This window comes from Nansenia antarctica (assembly GCF_963989245.1).
Source record: "Nansenia antarctica genome assembly, chromosome: 7".
Taxonomy (NCBI): Eukaryota; Metazoa; Chordata; class Actinopteri; order Argentiniformes; family Microstomatidae; genus Nansenia; species Nansenia antarctica.
Window position 1 is genome coordinate 33,842,384 of NC_137677.1, and position 19,699 is coordinate 33,862,082.

A 19,699-nucleotide genomic window follows, 5' to 3' on the forward strand; every position below is an offset into this window, starting at 1 on the left:
CCCAAGTCTTCTTTGTATAAATCTTTGGTATGACATTTATACCATTGTGATGTATTGTGCCGGTGGAGGTGGAGGTGGAGGCTGGTGGAGGTGGTGTGGGGAACGTTTTCTTGGCACACTTTAGGCCTGTTAATACCAATCAATCATCGTTTCAATGCCACAGCCTACTCAGCCTATGAGTATTGTTGCTGACCATGGCCACAATGTATCCATCTTCTAATGGCTACTTCCAACATGATAATGCACCATGTCATAAAGCAAAAAACCTCTTAATATTAAACTGGTTTCATGAACATGACAATGAGTTCAGTGTTCTTCAGTGGCCTTCCCAGTCACCGGATCTGAATCCAATAGAACACCTTTGGGATGTGGTAGAACGGGACATTCACAGCTTGAAAAGTAAACCTGGAAAAAAATCGGCAGGAATGGCGTGATGCAATCATATCATCATGGACCAGAATCTCAAAGGAATCAATGCCACGAAGAAATTAGGCTGTTTTGAGAGCAAAGAGGGGCCCTACCCAGTATTAGTATAGTGTTCCTAATAAAGTGTCAAGTGAGTGTATACAAGGCTTATCAATCATTTTCAGAGCATACATATCGAACACTAAGGGGGGGGAGCCTGTTGACCTCATAGTCAGATACATGTGACATCAGGGGGGCGGCTGTGGCGCAGGAGGTAGAGCCCGGGTCTAATGATCGCAAGGTCTCGGCTGGCCACATGTCGAGGTGTCCTTGGGCAAGACACTGAACCCCAAATTGCTCCCAGTGAGCAGGCGAATGAATGAATGCGAATACATGTGTGAATGGATGAATGAGTTTGTAAAGCGCCTTGGAACAAGGCTCTATATTAGGGATGGACGGTTTTTCGGTTAAACCGAAAACCGGGGTTTATAAAAATAGAAACGTTTTTTTATCAAAACCGTCAGAAACCGTTTTTTTTTTTTTTTTTTTTTTTTTTTTTTTTTTGAAGAATAAAATAGAATAAGAATAAAACTGGAACATGTCACATGTTTGTCGTGTGTGAAAATAACAATGATACAGTCTGAATCTGCCGCGCAATGAGTGAGAGGTTTGGTCAGTTGTGAAGAATAACTGAGGATTAATATCTAATTGGGATTATATTTAAGGGTAACGAATCACTCTATGGGAAAGATAGTTGCCTTCAGTTATTGGTAGATAGGAAAGGTTTTTACAATTACTCGCTTACATTTAATAAGATAATTTTCGCTGCTCTCTGTAAAGCGCATTGGGTCACTTTTGTGAGAAATGCGCTATAGAAATAAAATGTGATTTGATTTGATATCAATCAATCAATCAAACTTTATTTATGTTCTATAGCACAAATCATGCATTGAATGTAACTCCAAGTGCAGTATTTACTAAACCACAATATAATAAAACAAGAGCTATACGGATCAAGAGTGTTTGTGCACAGCGCCACTGTGTGTGAAGGCGCTACTGAAAGTGATGACAGAACGCATGTCTCAGAAGATACGCGGTCACTTAGTGACGCAAAGGTAGTTCTGTATTTATCTCTATCTGTATTAGTACATTTATTTTGAAAGCTCTATTTTGACAGCTCTACCATGGGCACTTTTATTTTGATGGGGCATTCTTTGTTGATTGACTTACGACAGTTCAGGACGAGTCAGTCTCGCGGCATGTGGTTTTTATGAAAAGCTTTAAGTATGTTCACTGCATAATTCTAAGTCTAATATTTCAGTGATTATTGAGCAGTATTCAAATATTTAAATACATTGAGCAGCAGCTGAAACTTTGTCTAAGAACCAAGATATTGAGAAAGCAGTTCATTCAATGAAGACGCTGTTCCAAGAGATGATCTTCCGTGCAGGCGTGCACCCTGGATCAGCGGAGCTGGTGTGTTAAGTGTTCATGTGTTTTCATGTATGGTGTAGCTTACAAAAGTCTGCCTTTCCACTTATATTTGTGAAACTAAGTAGCCTAAATGTGTTGCGACTGTGCTTACGGTGTTTTAATGGTGTTCGACATGAGTGTATTGTAGCAGTAGGGCTCAATTATTTGAAATTGGCGCTCTTTTAAAAAAAAAAAATTTGACTTTTTTTTTTTTTTTTTTTTACTGTATTTTTCGGTTAACCGGAAAACCGCGGTTTTACTCTCTGACGGTTTTTCGGTTTCAATAATTGGAAACCGTCCATCCCTACTCTATATATATAAGTCAGTCCATTGAATTTGCCATTTTAGCAAAAAAAGCTTTTAATTCAAAGCGATTTACAATGACAGATTACAGGGACAGGGACATTCCCCCTGGAGCAACTGAGGCAAGGGCTAAGCAAGTGCCTTACTCAAGGGCTCACTAGTGGTGGTGTTCCCCGAGCAGGATTTGAACTCACAACCTTCCAATCACCAGTCCAACTCACTATCCACTAGACCACCACTACCCCCCCTATTACCCCATTTACCACTGCATGGAGTCTGTTACATAAAGACCCAGGCAGATGGATTAAGAGTAGGGCTGCACGATTAATCGATTTTAAATCGAAATCGCGATTTGAAATGATGCGATTAGCTAATCGCAAAGCCTGCGATTTGCCTGCGATTTTTTTTTTTTATTTTTTTTGCTATTTAGCAGATGCTTTTAATCCAAAGCGATTTACAATTACGAATTACAGGGACATTCCCCCTGGAGTAACTGAGGGCTAAGTGCCTTACTCAAGGGCACACTAGTAGTGGTGTGGTTTCAGGCGGGATTTGAACTTACACAACCTTCCGATCACAAGTCCAACTCACTAGACCACCACTACCCGTATGGGATACGTCATACAGCGCGTCGGATTCAACGTCAATGAACGTCAACGTCAATGAACGTCAACAATGAACGTCAACAATGAACGTGAACGTCAATGAACGTCAACGTCAATGAACGCACACCAACAACATCGCATCGTATTTTTTGAAAGTACCTGCCCTTTTCCAAACAGCTTCCAATTAAGCTTTCCTAGATGGTTGTGTGAAACAAACCACCTGAGTCAGTTAGTAATGCTCCATCACATGTTTTAATCTGAAGCTTGATTTTAAAGCAACCCAACTTTAAAGCAACCCAATGTAAGTTTAGTTCTTTCACTCGTAGCTCGGGCTGTGGGGGTGCTAGAGGAGGGAGCCTCTAAGTCCCCTGAAGACGTACAAACAAACTGCACGTTGATACGACCTTCCTAGCCGGAGATATGGCCACACTTTACAAAAACTTTTTTTTTTTCTTTTTTTTTTTGCTATTTAAAAAAATAATAATCGCAAATTAATCGCAATCGCGATATCTGTCCAAATAATCGCAATTCGATTTTTCCCCCCAAATCGTGCAGCCCTAATTAAGAGGCAGAGGCGGCCGGGCTGCCAGTGGAAAAGTACAGCTGACAGGCAGGTAGAGGCGGCCTGGGGCGTAACCAGAGCCTGAACCAGAGCCTGGAGTTAAAAATAAAGATGAGAAGATCTGACTCCCAGCCACCCTGCTGGGCACTGGAACACACTCAATCACATGGACTGATGTCACACACACTCACACACTCACACACTCACACACTCACACTCACACTCAATCACATGGACTGATCACACACACACACACACACACACACACACACTCACACACTCACACACACACACACACACTCACACATACATACACACACACTCACACTCACACACTCACACACTCACACTCACACACACTCACACACACACTCACACACACACTCACACACTCACACACTCACACACTCACACACTCACACACACTCACACACACTCACACACTCACACACTCACACACTCATACTCACACACTCACACACTCACACACTCACACACACTCACACACTCACACACTCACACACTCACACACTCACACTCACACACTCACACACTCACACACTCACACTCACACACTCACACACTCACACACTCACACACTCACACACTCACACTCACACACTCACACACTCACACACTCACACGCCACAATCACTCTGGGTTCCCTTCCAGACCCCTGGACGTTCCACCCCAGGCAGACACATTCCATTACAAGGCTCACACCAGGACAGATGGAGACAGACAGATATATAGGCAGGTAGGGGGTAGGAGGTAGGGGGTAGGAGGTAGGAGGTAGGAGGTAGGAGGTAGGGTAGTTAGGAGGTAGGAGGTAGGAGGTAGGAGGTAGGAGGTAGGGTAGTTAGGAGGTAGGAGGTAGGGGGTAGGAGGTAGGAGGTAGGGTAGTTAGGAGGTAGGAGGTAGGAGGTAGGGTAGTTAGGAGGTAGGAGGTAGGGGGTAGGAGGTAGGAGGTAGGAGGTAGGAGGTAGGGTGTAGGAGGTAGGGTGTAGGAGGTAGGAGGTAGGAGGTAGGAGGTAGGAGGTAGGGGGTAGGAGGTAGGAGGTAGGAGGGAGGGGGTAGGAGGTAGGAGGTAGGAGGTAGGGGGTAGGAGGTAGGGTAGTTAGGAGGTAGGAGGTAGGAGGTAGGGGGTAGGAGGTAGGAGGTAGGAGGTAGGGGGTAGGAGGTAGGAGGTAGGAGGTAGGAGGTAGGAGGTAGGGGGTAGGAGGTAGGAGGTAGGAGGGAGGAGGTAGGAGATAGGAGGTAGGAGGTAGGAGGTAGGGTAGTTAGGAGGTAGGAGGTAGGAGGTAGGAGGTAGGGGGTAGGAGGTAGGGTGTAGGAGGTAGGGTAGTTAGGAGGTAGGAGGTAGGGTAGTTAGGAGGTAGGAGGTAGGAGGTAGGAGGTAGGGTGTAGGAGGTAGGAGGTAGGAGGTAGGGTAGTTAGGAGGTAGGAGGTAGGAGGTAGGAGGTAGGGGGTAGGGTGTAGGAGGTAGGAGGTAGGAGGTAGGAGGTAGGAGGTAGGGGGTAGGAGGTAGGGGGTAGGAGGTAGGAGGTAGGGTAGTTAGGAGGTAGGAGGTAGGGTAGTTAGGAGGTAGGAGGTAGGAGGTAGGAGGTAGGGGGTAGGAGGTCGGAGGTAGGGGGTAGGAGGTAGGAGGTAGGGTAGTTAGGAGGTAGGGTAGTTAGGAGGTAGGAGGTAGGAGGTAGGAGGTAGGGTAGTTAGGAGGTAGGGTAGTTAGGAGGTAGGAGGTAGGGTAGTTAGGAGGTAGGAGGTAGGAGGTAGGAGGTAGGTGGTAGGAGGTAGGAGGTAGGAGGTAAGAGGTAGGGGGTAGGAGGTAGGAGGTAGGAGGTAGGAGGTAGGTGGTAGGAGGTAGGAGGTAGGAGGTAGGAGGTAGGGGGTAGGAGGTAGAGGCTAGGAGGTAGGAGGTAGTTAGGAGGTAGGAGGTAGGAGGTAGGGGGTAGGAGGTAGGAGGTAGGAGGTAGGGGGTAGGAGGTAGGAGGTAGGGTGTAGGAGGTAGGGTGTAGGAGGTAGGAGGTAGGAGGTAGGAGGTAGGAGGTAGGGGGTAGGAGGTAGGAGGTAGGGGGTAGGAGGTAGGAGGTAGGGTAGTTAGGAGGTAGGGAGGTAGGAGGTAGGAGGTAGGAGGTAGGGGGTAGGAGGTAGGAGGTAGGGTAGTTAGGAGGTAGGGAGGTAGGAGGTAGGGTAGTTAGGAGGTAGGAGGTAGGAGGTAGGGTAGTTAGGAGGTAGGAGGTAGGAGGTAGGAGGTAGGAGGTAGGGGGTAGGGTAGTTAGGAGGTAGGGGTTAGGAGGTAGGAGGTAGGGTAGTTAGGAGGTAGGAGGTAGGAGGTAGGAGGTAGGGTAGTTAGGAGGTAGGAGGTAGGAGGTAGGAGGTAGGGTAGTTAGGAGGTAGGAGGTAGGAGGTAGGAGGTAGGGGGTAGGGTAGTTAGGAGGTAGGGAGGTAGGAGGTAGGAGGTAGGGTAGTTAGGAGGTAGGAGGTAGGAGGTAGGGTAGTTAGGAGGTAGGGTAGTTAGGAGGTAGGAGGTAGGAGGTAGGAGGTAGGAGGTAGGGTAGTTAGGAGGTAGGAGGTAGGGGTTAGGAGGTAGGAGGTAGGAGGTAGGAGGTAGGGTAGTTAGGAGGTAGGGTAGTTAGGAGGTAGGAGGTAGGAGGTAGGAGGTAGGGTAGTTAGGAGGTAGGGTAGTTAGGAGGTAGGAGGTAGGAGGTAGGAGGTAGGAGTTAGGAGGTAGGAGGTAGGGTAGTTAGGAGGTAGGGTAGTTAGTAGTTAGGGTACTTACATGACTCCCTGCAGGACTTTCTGTGGGTCGGGGTCAAACAGCCTGTCAACATAGTGGCGGCTGGTGGCGGTCACCTCCTGCATGGTGACAACAAGACAACAACAGTGAGTCAGCCTCCTCCCTCATCAGAGACACCCAGGGTTCGAGTTATGTGGGAGCCAATGGTAGCTGAGCTCCCATAAGGAAGGTCTGAGCTCCCATGAAAGCAGTAAAATCATACATCTGTGGGGGTCGCTAATAATACATTACCACAACCATTATTTGATCAAAAATGTCAATGTAATGAGTATTATTTATATGATAAATATTCTAAAATAAACACGTTTTCCAAAAGAACTACGCGCACCAGCATTAATCTCCTGTGAATGACAGTAGGCCTTTGACTGCCTGCACTTTACCACCAAGACACTATGGGGCGCAGTAGAATATTGTGCAACAGCAGAATATGATCGTTGAGAGCTTGCGAACGTGATTACAGTTTTTCTCAATTGCTAAAACACATTTCCCAAAACTTTCCTCCATTTTCCCAAAAAGACTTGGTACATTACTGTAATGAACATTCTAAATCTGCTACTGCGACACTTTAATGTAATGAATGTGCAACAAGTATTATGTGCAATATGATAACCCATGTTTACATAAGGTTCAGATATAGGAAAAGGTTAGGATATTTATAGCATAGCATAGTGTACAGCACAGTGTTTTATTGTATAGTAGATAGTGTACATAGCCTTTATTTTTGTCAACCAGCTCTTTTTCTCTTTTTTGTTTTACCCTTGGCTCTCTTGTTTTTTGTCTTTTTTCCAAGCACCAGGGGAGCCCCCCCTCCTAAATGTCGTTGTACGGTACCTGTACTGTATTACAGTAATGACAATAAAGATCATTCATTCATTCATTCATTCACATGCTGGCATGTCTAACCCTAACCCTAACCTTAACCCTAACCCTAACCCTAACCTTAACCCTAGCACCTAACCCTAACCCTAGTTTTCCCACATGTACCGTATTCCCACATGTACTGTAACATGTACACTACTGTACTGTATCACAACTCAATGCAAACACTACAGAGGATCCATTACACACAACAATACTCACTGAAAACAATGTTCAGGGTGTGATGTTTATTTATTTATTTATGATACTATACCACACACACACACACCACAATCATTTGCAACAAGTGTCTTAAATGTTGAGTCTTGTGTTTAATGAATGAAGCTAGGTGTGTTCATTGTGTTCAAATTTTGCTGACTGTGGCAAGCATTTTGCATCACATGAGCTTTAATTTGAGAATTTGAGCAGAGTGTTTTGCAACTTGTGTTTTAGCAAGACAAAATGTGTTTAGATTTATGAGAAAAGGAGGATTGTGTTTTGTGAATTGTGTCTTCATGTGAAATGTGTTTATGGTTTTGGCAAATGGGAGCTAGTTTTAATAAATGTGTTTAGAGAACTGGTCATTTGGTTTAGAGAATTGGCTTTTGTGTTTTAGCAATTGGGAAAAACTGTATTGAGAAGAAAACATTCAGTAGCTAGCTATCATGCCGCCCCAAAAAAGGCCACTGCTGCCGACCGAGTCGACAAGCCTGGAAAGTTTCGGGTTTTCAACCAAGAAACCAAACTTGAATTCAGCTGCACCTGTTATGACACCCAACGTTGAAACTGTTGAAATAGCAGAGCTCAAACAAAAGCAAGTGCTTCCGAAGAAAGTAGCAGAACTCACCTCCAGTATGTATAAGGAGACTAGGGATGCACCGAACATTCGGCCACCGAATGTATTCGGCCGAATATCGCAAAATAAAGCACATTCGGTATTCGGCCGAATGTGTGAAAACACCGAATGTTTACCACCGAATAGTGGGCGTGTTTTGATGATACTTGCCAGGTCATTCTTAGGGAAGAACTGACGATGAGTGAAGGGAAGTCCAGGGTAGATGTAGACAGAGGGTTGATTGGGAGTGGAGACAGAGGGTTGAGTGGAGACAGGTGTGCAGGTTTGGCTGGAGATCTAATTAGCGGGGACAAGCCTCAGCTGCGGCGGCGAGCACGCTGTGCTCGAGCTGTGGGGGCGGGGGAGGGTGTGTGAAGGCCCAGCCGTAACACTATGTCATTGAACCATACGGACATCAATACTTAAGCCACAACATACAGAATTATCAAAATCCTGTAGCATCTCTTTAAAGAGAGTTCACCTAATTAGTTAACTTGCAATCTTCCAAAGTATTTTGTAATAATATTATCATGGCACATCATTCTTGTTAACACAAGTCATGAATAAAGCTTCGGCCTACATTGATGAAAGATTTTCTTTCAGCAGCTATTCAGGGAAAACAAAAACATTTAATTTGACTGATTTATTTTATTTATTGTGCTTTGTTGGTATAGACTGATGTCTGGAATGTTCAATAAAAGTTATTTTTTTTCAATCTCAATTTCTTTCTTTGAGAAGCATGAATAAAAAGCAAAATGTATTTAGTTTATGCAATGATCAAATTAAAAACTGCCGATACACATTCGGTATTCGGCCAAGTGTTTCCTTAAATTCGGCTTCGGCCTCGGCCAAGAATTTTCATTTCGGTGCATCCCTAAAGGAGACAGTTAGTTCGTTCAGGGCAGCCTATACTGTCGCTAGAGAAAGGATGCCTTATACAAAACTGAATCCAATTATGAAACTTAATGAGATGAATGGCGCGACAGTTGGCCCCTGCTCACCGATCCGATCATTCATGTGCCCAGATTGTAGAGCACATTGCACAAGAGATGAAACAAATTCATTTCTAATGTCAAATCACTTGATTCCCGTAGTAGCATAACATTAGATGAAAGCACAATTCATGGACGAGCATGCATGATTATTTATGTCAGGTGCGATGTCACTGGAAATGGAGATGTGGACAATGTGTCGTGCTAACAGGGAAAGTGAATGGACTGTATAGCAAAAACAACAAAATGATTGGCCGAGATACCCGTAACTATCGCTTATAGCTGTTGTTTCATGTGGTGCTGTTGATGTGGTGAAATGAGTAGCCTATGGCTAATTAAAACTTGTTAGTCCCATCGCTGTGTGGGCATGATTCGCGCGCGTGCATGAGAACATTTCGCACTGTTATTTTGGAGACCCCCACAAAGCTCAGCTTATAACTCAAACCCTGGAGACACCAATGAGACACACACACACACACACACACACACACGCACACACACACACACACACACACACACACACACAGCTAACTCTTCCTCTCTCTGTCTTACACACAGACACACACACACACAGCCAAATGCCCTCGGAAGCCCCCGCCCCCCCAAAACATGCTGGTTGATGGGCAGAGTTGTCATGAAGCCTCTCCCTCCCTCTGTGTCACTGTCATCTGATAACTGTGCTTATGTGTTGATCACCAGTGGCTTAGAGCCTTCCACTGCTCTCTGATCTACTCCACTTTTCAATGATGGGATTGGGGGGGGTGGGGGGGGGGGGGTTTGGGTTGCCACAGCGATTGAAGCTTAGTATCATCCGTGCACCTACCTACCTACCCCTTATACAAGGTGGTGTTGTTGTGGATCAGACCCGAGCTTTCTGTGTAAGAAAGGCTCATTGCAATGCCAATCGATGCATGGAGGTAACTTGCATGTGATCGGGCATCAAACACACGCGCCTTAGCGAAGGCTTTCTATTAGATGAGTTAGAATAATAAGTGAATGTGAAATATGGCTTTTTTCATATTCAAAGATTCATGCATTTCGTCCAAAACCTCCACACGATGCGATCAATGTACAGAGGAAGTCACAGAGGCATGATGACGGGGGGCGTTTCCAGCTCAGCATGATCTGATCACCAACAAGCTGCTGTTATTAGTATTATTATTAGTATTATTATCACATCTACCTAAGTCAACCCACAATCAGGACACAACATCCACAATCGAGTGCAGATCTGGCTGTTTTGGAAACGACCAGCCCCCCTAATGTTTAACAAGCTAAGCCCACTCGGTCACACAACAACTTGACACCCCCCCCAGTGAACAAGCTCGAAGCTAAGCTAGATTAGCTCTCATTCAAGTGCAAAACGACCAGCGACAGAACAGTCAGCTGGGCCATCGATCACCCTGACTTAGAGAGCGAATGCATGTCATGTGAAATGCATGTTAATGCATGCACGCACGACAACACATCGAGCACATTTTGATGATTTTAGGAGCCCAACAACAGTGAGTGATCCACATGAAAATGCAGTGTGCATGAACCTCCACCCTCCCTCTCCGGTCGCGTGCTCAACTCATTCCGGGTGACACTGACATACATACAGACAGTCTCTCTGCAACTTTACCTCCATGCACCTCCTAACCCCCCGCTGCCCAGGCCCACCCCACACACCCCACCCTCTGCGTCATGCATCAAGAACAATGCATGCGGGACATGTGTAATATGTAAGTCATGTATTTCATAAGGAGAGAGGAGACTCACAGACAGCACGCTGACGCGCAGAGGGGCCTCCAACAAGCACGCCATCTCTCTCTTCCTCCCCCTGTTCCGAGCTGCCCAATCGGAGCCGCACTTTCCAGCCCCTGGCTGTGTTCGAAATGGCATACTAGCATACTACTCATACTAGATATGACGTAGATTTTGAGTATGCAGTGCGTTCACACTGTAGAGTATGTGAAATGTGAGTATGCAAGAAATGTATACTAGATTTTCGTTCGGCTGGTATTGGCATACTTAATTATGAATTTAGTAAAGCCGAGTACACACTAGACGATTTTAACCCCGATTTAGCTGTCTCCGACCAGTTTCTTGCAGTCGGAGACAAAATCCTCCCGTCGTTGCAAACCCAGGGACGCGCCGTCTCCGACACTCGTTTAATGTGACAGGCTCAGAGACGCTTGTTTAATGTGACAGGCTCAGAGATGTTTAATGTGACAGGCTCAGAGACGCTCGTTTAATGTGACAGGCTCAGAGACGCTCATTTAATGTGACAGGCTCAGAGACGCTCGTTTAATGTGACAGGCTCAGAGACGTTTAATGTGACAGGCTCAGAGACGCTCGTTTAATGTGACAGGCTCAGAGACGCTCGTTTAATGTGACAGGCTCAGAGACGCTCGTTTAATGTGACAGGCTCAGAGACGCTCGTTTAATGTGACAGGCTCAGAGACGTTTAATGTGACAGGCTCAGAGACGCTCGTTTAATGTGACAGGCTCAAAGACGTTTAATGTGACAGGCTCAGAGATGCAATCGGAGGACCGCCGATCCAGTCGGAGGGCCGTCGCAGGGCTCCAGATCTTTTCAAACATGTTTCATTTTATCGGCCGACGGAATCTACATTCTGCTAGTCTGAGATGGGCAACAACCTGTGTGGACAGCACAGCCAATGAGAGGTCGAGGAAATGCAGCGCGGAGGAGGCGTGAAAGTAGAAATGGCTATTTATATAATAGTAAATAGCCTATTATATAAATAGCCATATATGTGTATATATATGTATATATTACATATAGTAATATGGCTATTTTCTAGTAGAAATGAGCTCCATCTTTTTTTGACAGCTGTCAACGTCTCGTCATCATGTGCTGATATTGCGACACTACAGCTTGGCGAATCGTCCTGACCAAGTGAAGAATCTTGTAGTCTGTGAGCCCCCGTCGTTGCCACATCCTGTAGTCTGACACCAGCACGACGGTCGTTTAGTGTGAGAGGCTCAGCGATGTTACAACTTGAAAAGTCGTCTAGTCTGTAGCCGCCTTAAGCAGTATGCAGTATATACTAATTGAGTATGCTAGTATGCAGTATGCTAGTATACCATTTCGAACACAGCCCCTCTCTCCTCCTCCTCCTCCTCCTCCTCCCTCCTGACCACCAGCTGCTGGCGGTAGATTAAAAAAAGTAAATATAGATAAATCACGCCACACTTTTAGAAGTAGAGTAGTCAGTGTTTTTGTGTGTGGCAGGTGGATTTTCCAACACGGTCACGTGTCTCTCTGGTTTGATTTGAACCCCCACCAAGGACGTTTCCTGTTGACATGAAGCTTGTTTTACAGTCACTCACAGATACTGTATTATAATTATTATTATTGTTGTTATAATAATAATAAATATCATTATTATTATTACTACAAATACTGTACCGTTAGTTGATATATATGTGATATATTATGCTTGTCATGTGTCAATTTGTCAATCAAGCCAATTTACTTAGAAACGCGCAGATAGATGGCATTGTAAGTATAGCTGATTCGTCAAAATTGTTGTAAAAAATAATAATAAAACAATTTCTTTGGATATCCGAATCCTCTATCATGTATTCTGAAAGTGCTCGCATTGAGAGTTTCTAAAATACAATCGATGTTATTTTTAGTCGCTCAGCTATTTGAAGAAAAACACTTTAGGTGATGGAAAGTGCTGAAGTCAAAACGCACGATGCATTTGCTTCCCTGGATATTCTGCGCCTGCGCAACAGTTGAACTTACACCGACGTGGGAAAAGCTCGCGCAACACCCCCCAGCACGTCCCATGCACTGACTCTGACCAGGAACATCAACACACTGATGCATGGTTAGCTGCTACATTGTAACTCCACAGTGCAAAAGGTGAGAAACAATTGTATCAAGGGTGTATCCCTTGAACGAATTGGATTGTTTAGGATAATAAATAAAACAGGCCTGACAGCGTGTGACAGCTTGATGCTACAGACAGCTGCAGACGTTGATAATAATAATAATAATAATAATAATAATAATAATGCATTTATTTTATGGATAACATCCATATAACCTGCTGTACACGCGTCACTAACATGCACTACTCTGCGTATGCAGCTCGATAAACCTGCACGTTTCACTGATCAGCTGATCAAACCCTAGCTTGTCTTTTTCCCTCTCTGTGTGTCCCCCACCTTCATAGACCATAGCCATACCTGTCGGACCCTGTCGACCACCCTGCCTGGCAGAGAGGGTGCATACGATTAAGCAGAAGAAGAAGAAGAAGCAGCAGCTGGGCTTCCGTAGTCTGTCTGGACGTGGTGCTTTGCAAGTGGAGGCTCCCTTGGGATCCTAACACTGAAAACAAACTTGTTCGGGGAATCGGGACAGCTGATCACGGTCACACATCATCAGATCCCCGGATCATCCATAGCCCGCCCGCCCAGCCGTCAGCCATGAAGATCGCTGTGGAGGGCTGCTGCCACGGCGAGCTGGACAAGATCTACGAGACCATCGCCTACCTGGAGAACAAGGACGGGGTGAAGGTGGACCTGCTGCTGTGCTGCGGAGACTTCCAGGCCGTGCGCAACGAGGGAGACATGAAGTGCATGGCGGTGCCGGTGAAGTACAGACAGATGCAGACCTTCTACAAGTCAGTACTTCTGTCTGTCTGTCTGTCAGCTCTAACTAAGTGTAGTGTGTAGTGGAGGTGGTTTTGGAATCACAATATCTCGTAATGAGCTATGTATGTTTTTGTTGGAGAATGTATGTTTTCGTTGTGGGGGGGTGGGGGTATCGATAGTAGTCACAGTCTATGACTAGACTATGGCGGGACAAATTAGACTACAGTGGGCTCCGCCACAGTCTAGGAGGTGATTAATGGGAGACACTGAGCTAGCCCTGTCTGAGACTTCTCAGCCTAGATATGTTGTAGCCCTTATATACCACGAGTATGTCCTCTTGGTACAGCGCAGGCCCCCCGCTGGGTTCGATTTGGGCCGTCGACATATCCTGCATGTCATCCCTCCTCTCTCTCTCACCCATCCTTCCTGTTAATCTCTACTGTGTCTATCCCAGTAAAGCAGAAATGCCCTAAAAACATATTTAAGAAGAACATGCTGTCTCTGTGGTTGCAGGTACTACTCGGGGGAGAAGAAGGCTCCGGTTCTGACCATCTTCATCGGCGGGAACCACGAGGCGTCCAATCACATGCAGGAGCTGCCCTACGGGGGCTGGGTGGCCCCCAACATCTATTATCTGGGTCGGTATCCCACCAGAGCGTCGGCTTCTGTGGGGCGGCTGTGGCGCAGGAGGTAGAGCCGCCGTCTAATGATCGCAAGGTTGGCAGATCGGCGGTTCGAGCCCCGGCTGGCCACATGTCGAAGTGTCCTTCAAGACACTGAACCCCAAATTGCTCCCAGTGAGCGGGCCGGCGCCTTGCATGGTAGCTTGCCGCCATTGGTGTGTGAATGTGTGTGTGAATGGGTGAATGAGAGGCGAATGGGTGAATGTAAAGCGCTTTGGATAAAGGATAAAAGCTCTATAAGTGCAGTCCATTTACCATTCTGACAAGTGAACCGCACAGACGCTGTGAAGCTGTTTATTACATTGAAACGGTTGCGACATCCGTGGCATTGTGCTGTGTGATAAAACTCCACATTTTGTTGTGATCGGCCTAAGGCACATCTGTGCAATAATCATGCAATGTCTAATCAGCATCTGGATATGCCACACCTGTCAGGTGGATGGATTATCTCAAAGGCAAAGGAGTTAGTGCTCACTAACTAACACAGATTTAACCCAATTTGTGAACCCAATTTGAGAGCGATAGGCCTTTTGTGTACATAGAAAACGTCTTAGGTGTCTTTGATTTCATCTCATGAGAAATTGGAGCAAACCAGACCAGAGTGTGACGTGCTCTGTTCACCCGCCAGGTTACGCAGGCGTGGTGCGCTACAAAGGAGTAAGGATCGGCGGCTTGTCTGGGATCTTCAAGTCACACGATTACAGGAAAGGTGAGTACGGAATACGTCCTCCCTTAGTTACCGTATACGTACTTCCTTAGTTACCGCGGAATACGTCCTTCCTTAGTTACCACGCAATACGTACTTCCTTAGTTACCGCGGTATACGTACTTCCTTAGTTACCGTATACCATCCTTCCTTAGTTACCACGCAATTGACCTATCGCTAAGCCACGCCCCAAAATAGAAATTGTCCAATCATATCATAGCAAAAGTCACTACAGGCAGAAAACTCAGACAAACAACTCGCTAATATCTGATGGTGAAAAGCTTCTAGACAAAATCTTGTAATCTTTAAAAAAACATGTCTATTACTTGCTGTGGTAAATCAGATTTTTTTTTTGTTTCCAGGTCACCATGAGTTCCCTCCGTACAGCCCAGACACCCTACGCAGCGTGTACCACATCAGAAGCGTCGACGTGTTCAAACTCAAACAGGTGAGCGACTCTACGACCAGAGATGTCGACACTCTGAACGGCGGTACAATACCCTGTCCCTGACATGTCGTCATGTTTTCCGATCCATAATTTAATCCCATATTATCACCCCCCCCATTCTTACTGCACATATCATATTTATCATATTGATAGTCATACCAAAGACTGTAAAAAAATGGTACCCGATGCCTCCCTGCTTGGCACTCAGCATTAAGGGTTGGATTGGGGGGGTAAGACCCTGTAACATACCAGCGTCATGTCCAGGGGGGTGTACTTGTACATCAAGCCGCCTCACGCTACGGAAACAGGAGATAGGCTCCTTCCCCCTAAGGGCCGTTAGGCTCCAGAACCACCGGGTCTCAAGGCTACTCACCTACTTTTTTCTGTCAATGACAGTAAAGTTGAATCTAATTTCCACGTGTCCCCAGCACTTTACTTTCTTTTATTTCTTTTCTTCTTTTTGTCTTTATTCATTTATATTAGCCTCTACTGCAGGATTCTACCCGAGGTCTTTTCACTTTGTAAAGCGTCTTTGAGTCTCCAGAAAAGTCTGATGTGTTATTATTATAATTATTGTTACAGGGTTCCCACAGCTCCTTGAAATCCTTGAAAGTTTGTGAATTTGAGTGGGAAAAAAATCAAGGCCTTTTTGAAAATAGACATGGGTCATTGAAAGTGCTTGAATTCCCCCCCCCCCTCTCTCTCTCTCTCTCTAAAAAAATCTCTCTCTCTCTCTCTCTAAAAATATATATATATTTAAAAATGTTTTACTTCACCTGTCAACTAGTAAATAAGTCTGTATTGCTTAACTTTACACATATTTCACAATATATTGTTTTGCTGTGCTGTGGTAGAGAAGGCAAGAGACCATCTAGTGTTCACACATTCAAGCCTCTCTTTTTAATTGTTGTCAGTGAGCGGATAGTTCCTATTATATAAATTCTCATCTAGGTCTGTCTCAAACTATGCCGTGTTGGGTCCTTGAATTTGAGGGAATTGAGTCTTGAAAGTCCTTGAAAGGTGCTTGAATGTGATGTTTCAGAAGGTGTGGGAACCCTGTTATTATTATTATTATTATTATTATTATTATTATTATTATTATTATTATTATTATGATTATTATGATGATACTCTGCCGTCCCTCCCAGATCCAGATGCCCATGGACGTGTTCCTGACCCATGACTGGCCGCGGGGCATCTACCACTACGGCAGCACGGGGGAGCTTCTGCGGAAGAAGAAGTTCCTGCGCCAGGAGGTGGAGTCCAACACGCTGGGCAGCCCCGCCGCCGCCGAGCTGCTGGCCCACCTGCAGCCCAGGTTCTGGTTCTCCGCCCACCTGCACGTCAAGTTCGCCGCCCTCATGCAGCACCCGGTGAGCTGGCGAGCACTGCCTGTCAAGCTATCAAATGGTGCTGCGAATAGGTCTAAAATGATATCCAAAGAGGTCTAAAAAAGGTCTAAAAAGGTCTTAAATTTGACTTGTAGGAACCCTGGTCAGTAGCGCTCTGATGCACTCACTGCTAACTCTCTCTCTCTCTCTCTTTCACACACACACTCCCTGCTAACTCTCTCTCTCTCTCTCTCTCTCTCTCTCTCTCTCACACACACTCCCTGCTAACTCTCTCTCTCTCACACACACACACACACACACTGCTAACTCTCTCTCTCTCACACACACACTGCTAACTCTCTCTCTCTCTCTCACACACACACACACACCCTGCCAACTCTCTCTCTCTCTCACACACACACTCCCTGCTAACTCTCTCTCTCTCTCTCTCACACACACACTCCCTGCTAACTCTCTCTCTCTCACACACACACACACACACTGCTAACTCTCTCTCTCACACACACACACCCTGCCAACTCTCTCTCTCTCTCACACACACACTCCCTGCTAACTCTCTCTCTCTCTCTCTCTCACACACACTCCCTGCTAACTCTCTCTCTCTCACACACACACACACACCCTGCTAACTCTCTCTCTCTCTCTCTCTCTCTCTCTCACACACACACACACTCCCTGCTAACTCTCTCTCTCTCTCTCTCTCTCTCTCTCTCTCACACACACACCCACCCTGCTAACTCTCTCTCTCTCTCTCTCTCTCACACACACACTCCCTGCTAACTCTCTCTCTCTCTCTCCCTCTCCATCAACCCTGCTAACTCTCTCTCTCTCTCTCTCTCACACACACACACTCCCTGCTAACTCTCTCTCTCTCTCTCTCTCTCACACACACACCCACCCTGCTAACTCTCTCTCTCTCTCTCTCTCTCTCTCTCTCTCACACACACACTCCCTGCTAACTCTCTCTCTCTCTCTCCCTCTCCATCAACCCTGCTCTCTCTTTCACACATACACACACACACACACACACACACACACACACACGCAGAGAGAACATGGAAGGCAGTTGTTGGGCAGGAGTTTAGTCAGGAGCGTTTGTTTTCATTTGTTGAGAGGCAACATGACTTAAGAGACTAGTTAGGGTCTGTTTCCAGGCCTGTGGTCACCAGAGTGGTATGCATGTTAACTGGTGACATCACAGGTCATGTGACGGCGTCTCTGTCTGTCTCTCCCCAGGCTAAAGGTGACGCGGCCCCCCGGACCACCAAGTTCCTCTCACTGGATAAATGCCTCCCCTACAGAGAGTTCTTACAGGTGAGGGAGGGAGGGAGGGAGAGGGGTGGAGGGGGAGGGAGAGAGGGGGGAAGAGGGAGGGAGGGGGAGGGAGAGAGAGGGAGGGAGGGAGGGAGGGAGAGGGGTGGAGGGGGAGGGAGAGGGAGGGAGAGAGAGGGAGAGAGGGAGAGAGGGAGGGAGGGAGGGAGAGAGAGGGGTGGAGGGGGAGGGAGAGAGGGGGGGAGGGAGAGGGAGAGAGGGGGAGGGAGGGAGGGGTGGAGGGAGAGAGGGAGAGGGGTGGAGGGGGAGGGAGGGAGGGAGAGAGGGAGGGGAGAGGGGTGGAGGGAGAGAGGGAGAGGGGTGGAGGGGGAGGGAGAGAGGGGGAGAGAGGGAGGGAGGGAGGGGGAGAGAGGGAGGGAGGGAGGGGGAGAGGGGTGGAGGGAGAGAGGGAGAGGGGTGGAGGGGGAGGGAGAGAGGGAGGGAGGGAGGGAGAGGGGTGGAGGGAGGGGGAGAGGGAGGGAGGGAGGGAGAGGGGGAGAGGGAGAGGGAGGGAGAGGGAGAGGGGTGGAGGGAGGGGGAGAGGGGTGGAGGGGTGGAGGGAGGGGGAGAGGGAGGGCCAAGATCATGTTAATTCTAAACCATTTCATTGCAAGATGATGTAAAACAGGGATGTAAACTAGTCACCTTTCGGCGAAATTGGTCTGTTTTGAAATCTAAGTACAACACAGGTCATCTGTTTGGTCTGTTTGACTCATGTAGAACCGGAAAGAAGAATTCTTCACCTTCTCCACCACAAATCAGTTTGCATCCCAGTAAAAGTTCTCTATGGATAGATTAGATATTCTGACTGTGTGTGTGTGTGTGTGTGTGTGTGTGTGTGTATGTGTGTGTGTGTGTGTGTGTGTGTGTGTGTGTGTGTGTGTGTCTGTGTGTGTGTGTGTGTCTGTGTGTCTGTGTCTCTCTCTCTCTCTCTCTCTCTGTCTCTCTCTGTGTGCAGGGCTTAAAGTACTCCGGCACAGTGCCGGATTTCCGGCGTGGGGGAATAAAAAAAAAATATATATATATATATATATCACACGCTATTGGTTTACATCGTAATTTAAAGAGTCATCTTCAGCAAAGAGACAGTTCCGCCTACCAATGGTATTGCTCAAGCCAACCAACGACTTCTAGCCAATCGGAGGCAGAGTAGTGGGGGCGGGCCTTAAGAAGTTTGAGTGTATTGTGAGCTTGTAGAGACGTTCGCTTTTAGCAGCCCGCTGTCTCGCTAACTTTTGTCTATTAAAATGGAAGCAAAGTTTCTCAAAACTGGCGAAGACACAGCTATATTAGAACGAGGAGTAAAAAATAAATGGCGCTGGGCATGGATAGAGGAGAGTAGTGGTGACGGGAAGCCTTATGGGACGTGGTGCCTCAAACTGAGGGAGCCGGGTGCTTGTTTCTGTACGCCGTGCTCGAAGAGACTCCTCTACGGCAGTAGTGGGAAGAAGGTGATCGCTCGACACGCCTCAGATCCCGGTCACCAAGCATCGGTTCGAGCACTCGCTCACACAACAACCTTGCCGGGAGCGACGGCTACAGGTACCATTTTATCTTCAATGACCGACCGTGTTTGCGAGCAAAAGATCCGAGTGTGTGCGTTTATAGCCGAACATGATCTGTCTTTTACAGTGGCTCAGCCACTCGTCGATTTGTGTAAGATGCTATCACAAGATAAAAATGCACTGTCAAAGCTGTCCATTTCCAACCAGCACGCCAGCTATTTAAACACACATGGCCTTGCCCCGGAATTTAAAA

The 19,699-nt window shown here is 46.7% G+C and overlaps 2 protein-coding genes across 2 annotated transcripts in view; one reads left to right on the forward strand and one right to left on the reverse strand.

The window, feature by feature from the left end:
- Positions 1-10,636, reverse strand: part of armc8 (armadillo repeat containing 8) — a gene marked incomplete at both ends in the record, with an annotated part of 17,821 nt that extends 7,185 nt beyond the window's left edge. The window contains 2 exons of the mRNA XM_080536685.1: positions 6,128-6,204; positions 10,592-10,636. Of these exons, the coding sequence (XP_080392811.1) occupies positions 6,128-6,204; positions 10,592-10,636 (122 nt within the window). The remainder of the gene's footprint in view (positions 1-6,127; positions 6,205-10,591) is intronic.
- A 1,966-nt stretch (positions 10,637-12,602) lies between these two features.
- The window catches only part of dbr1 (debranching RNA lariats 1), a gene marked incomplete at its 3' end in the record, with an annotated part of 32,627 nt that continues 25,530 nt past the window's right edge, over positions 12,603-19,699 (forward strand). The window contains 7 exon segments of the mRNA XM_080536686.1: positions 12,603-12,707; positions 13,021-13,470; positions 13,955-14,079; positions 14,753-14,833; positions 15,193-15,278; positions 16,427-16,651; positions 17,867-17,944. Coding sequence (XP_080392812.1) covers positions 13,274-13,470; positions 13,955-14,079; positions 14,753-14,833; positions 15,193-15,278; positions 16,427-16,651; positions 17,867-17,944 — 792 coding nt within the window. The 5' untranslated portion in view covers positions 12,603-12,707; positions 13,021-13,273.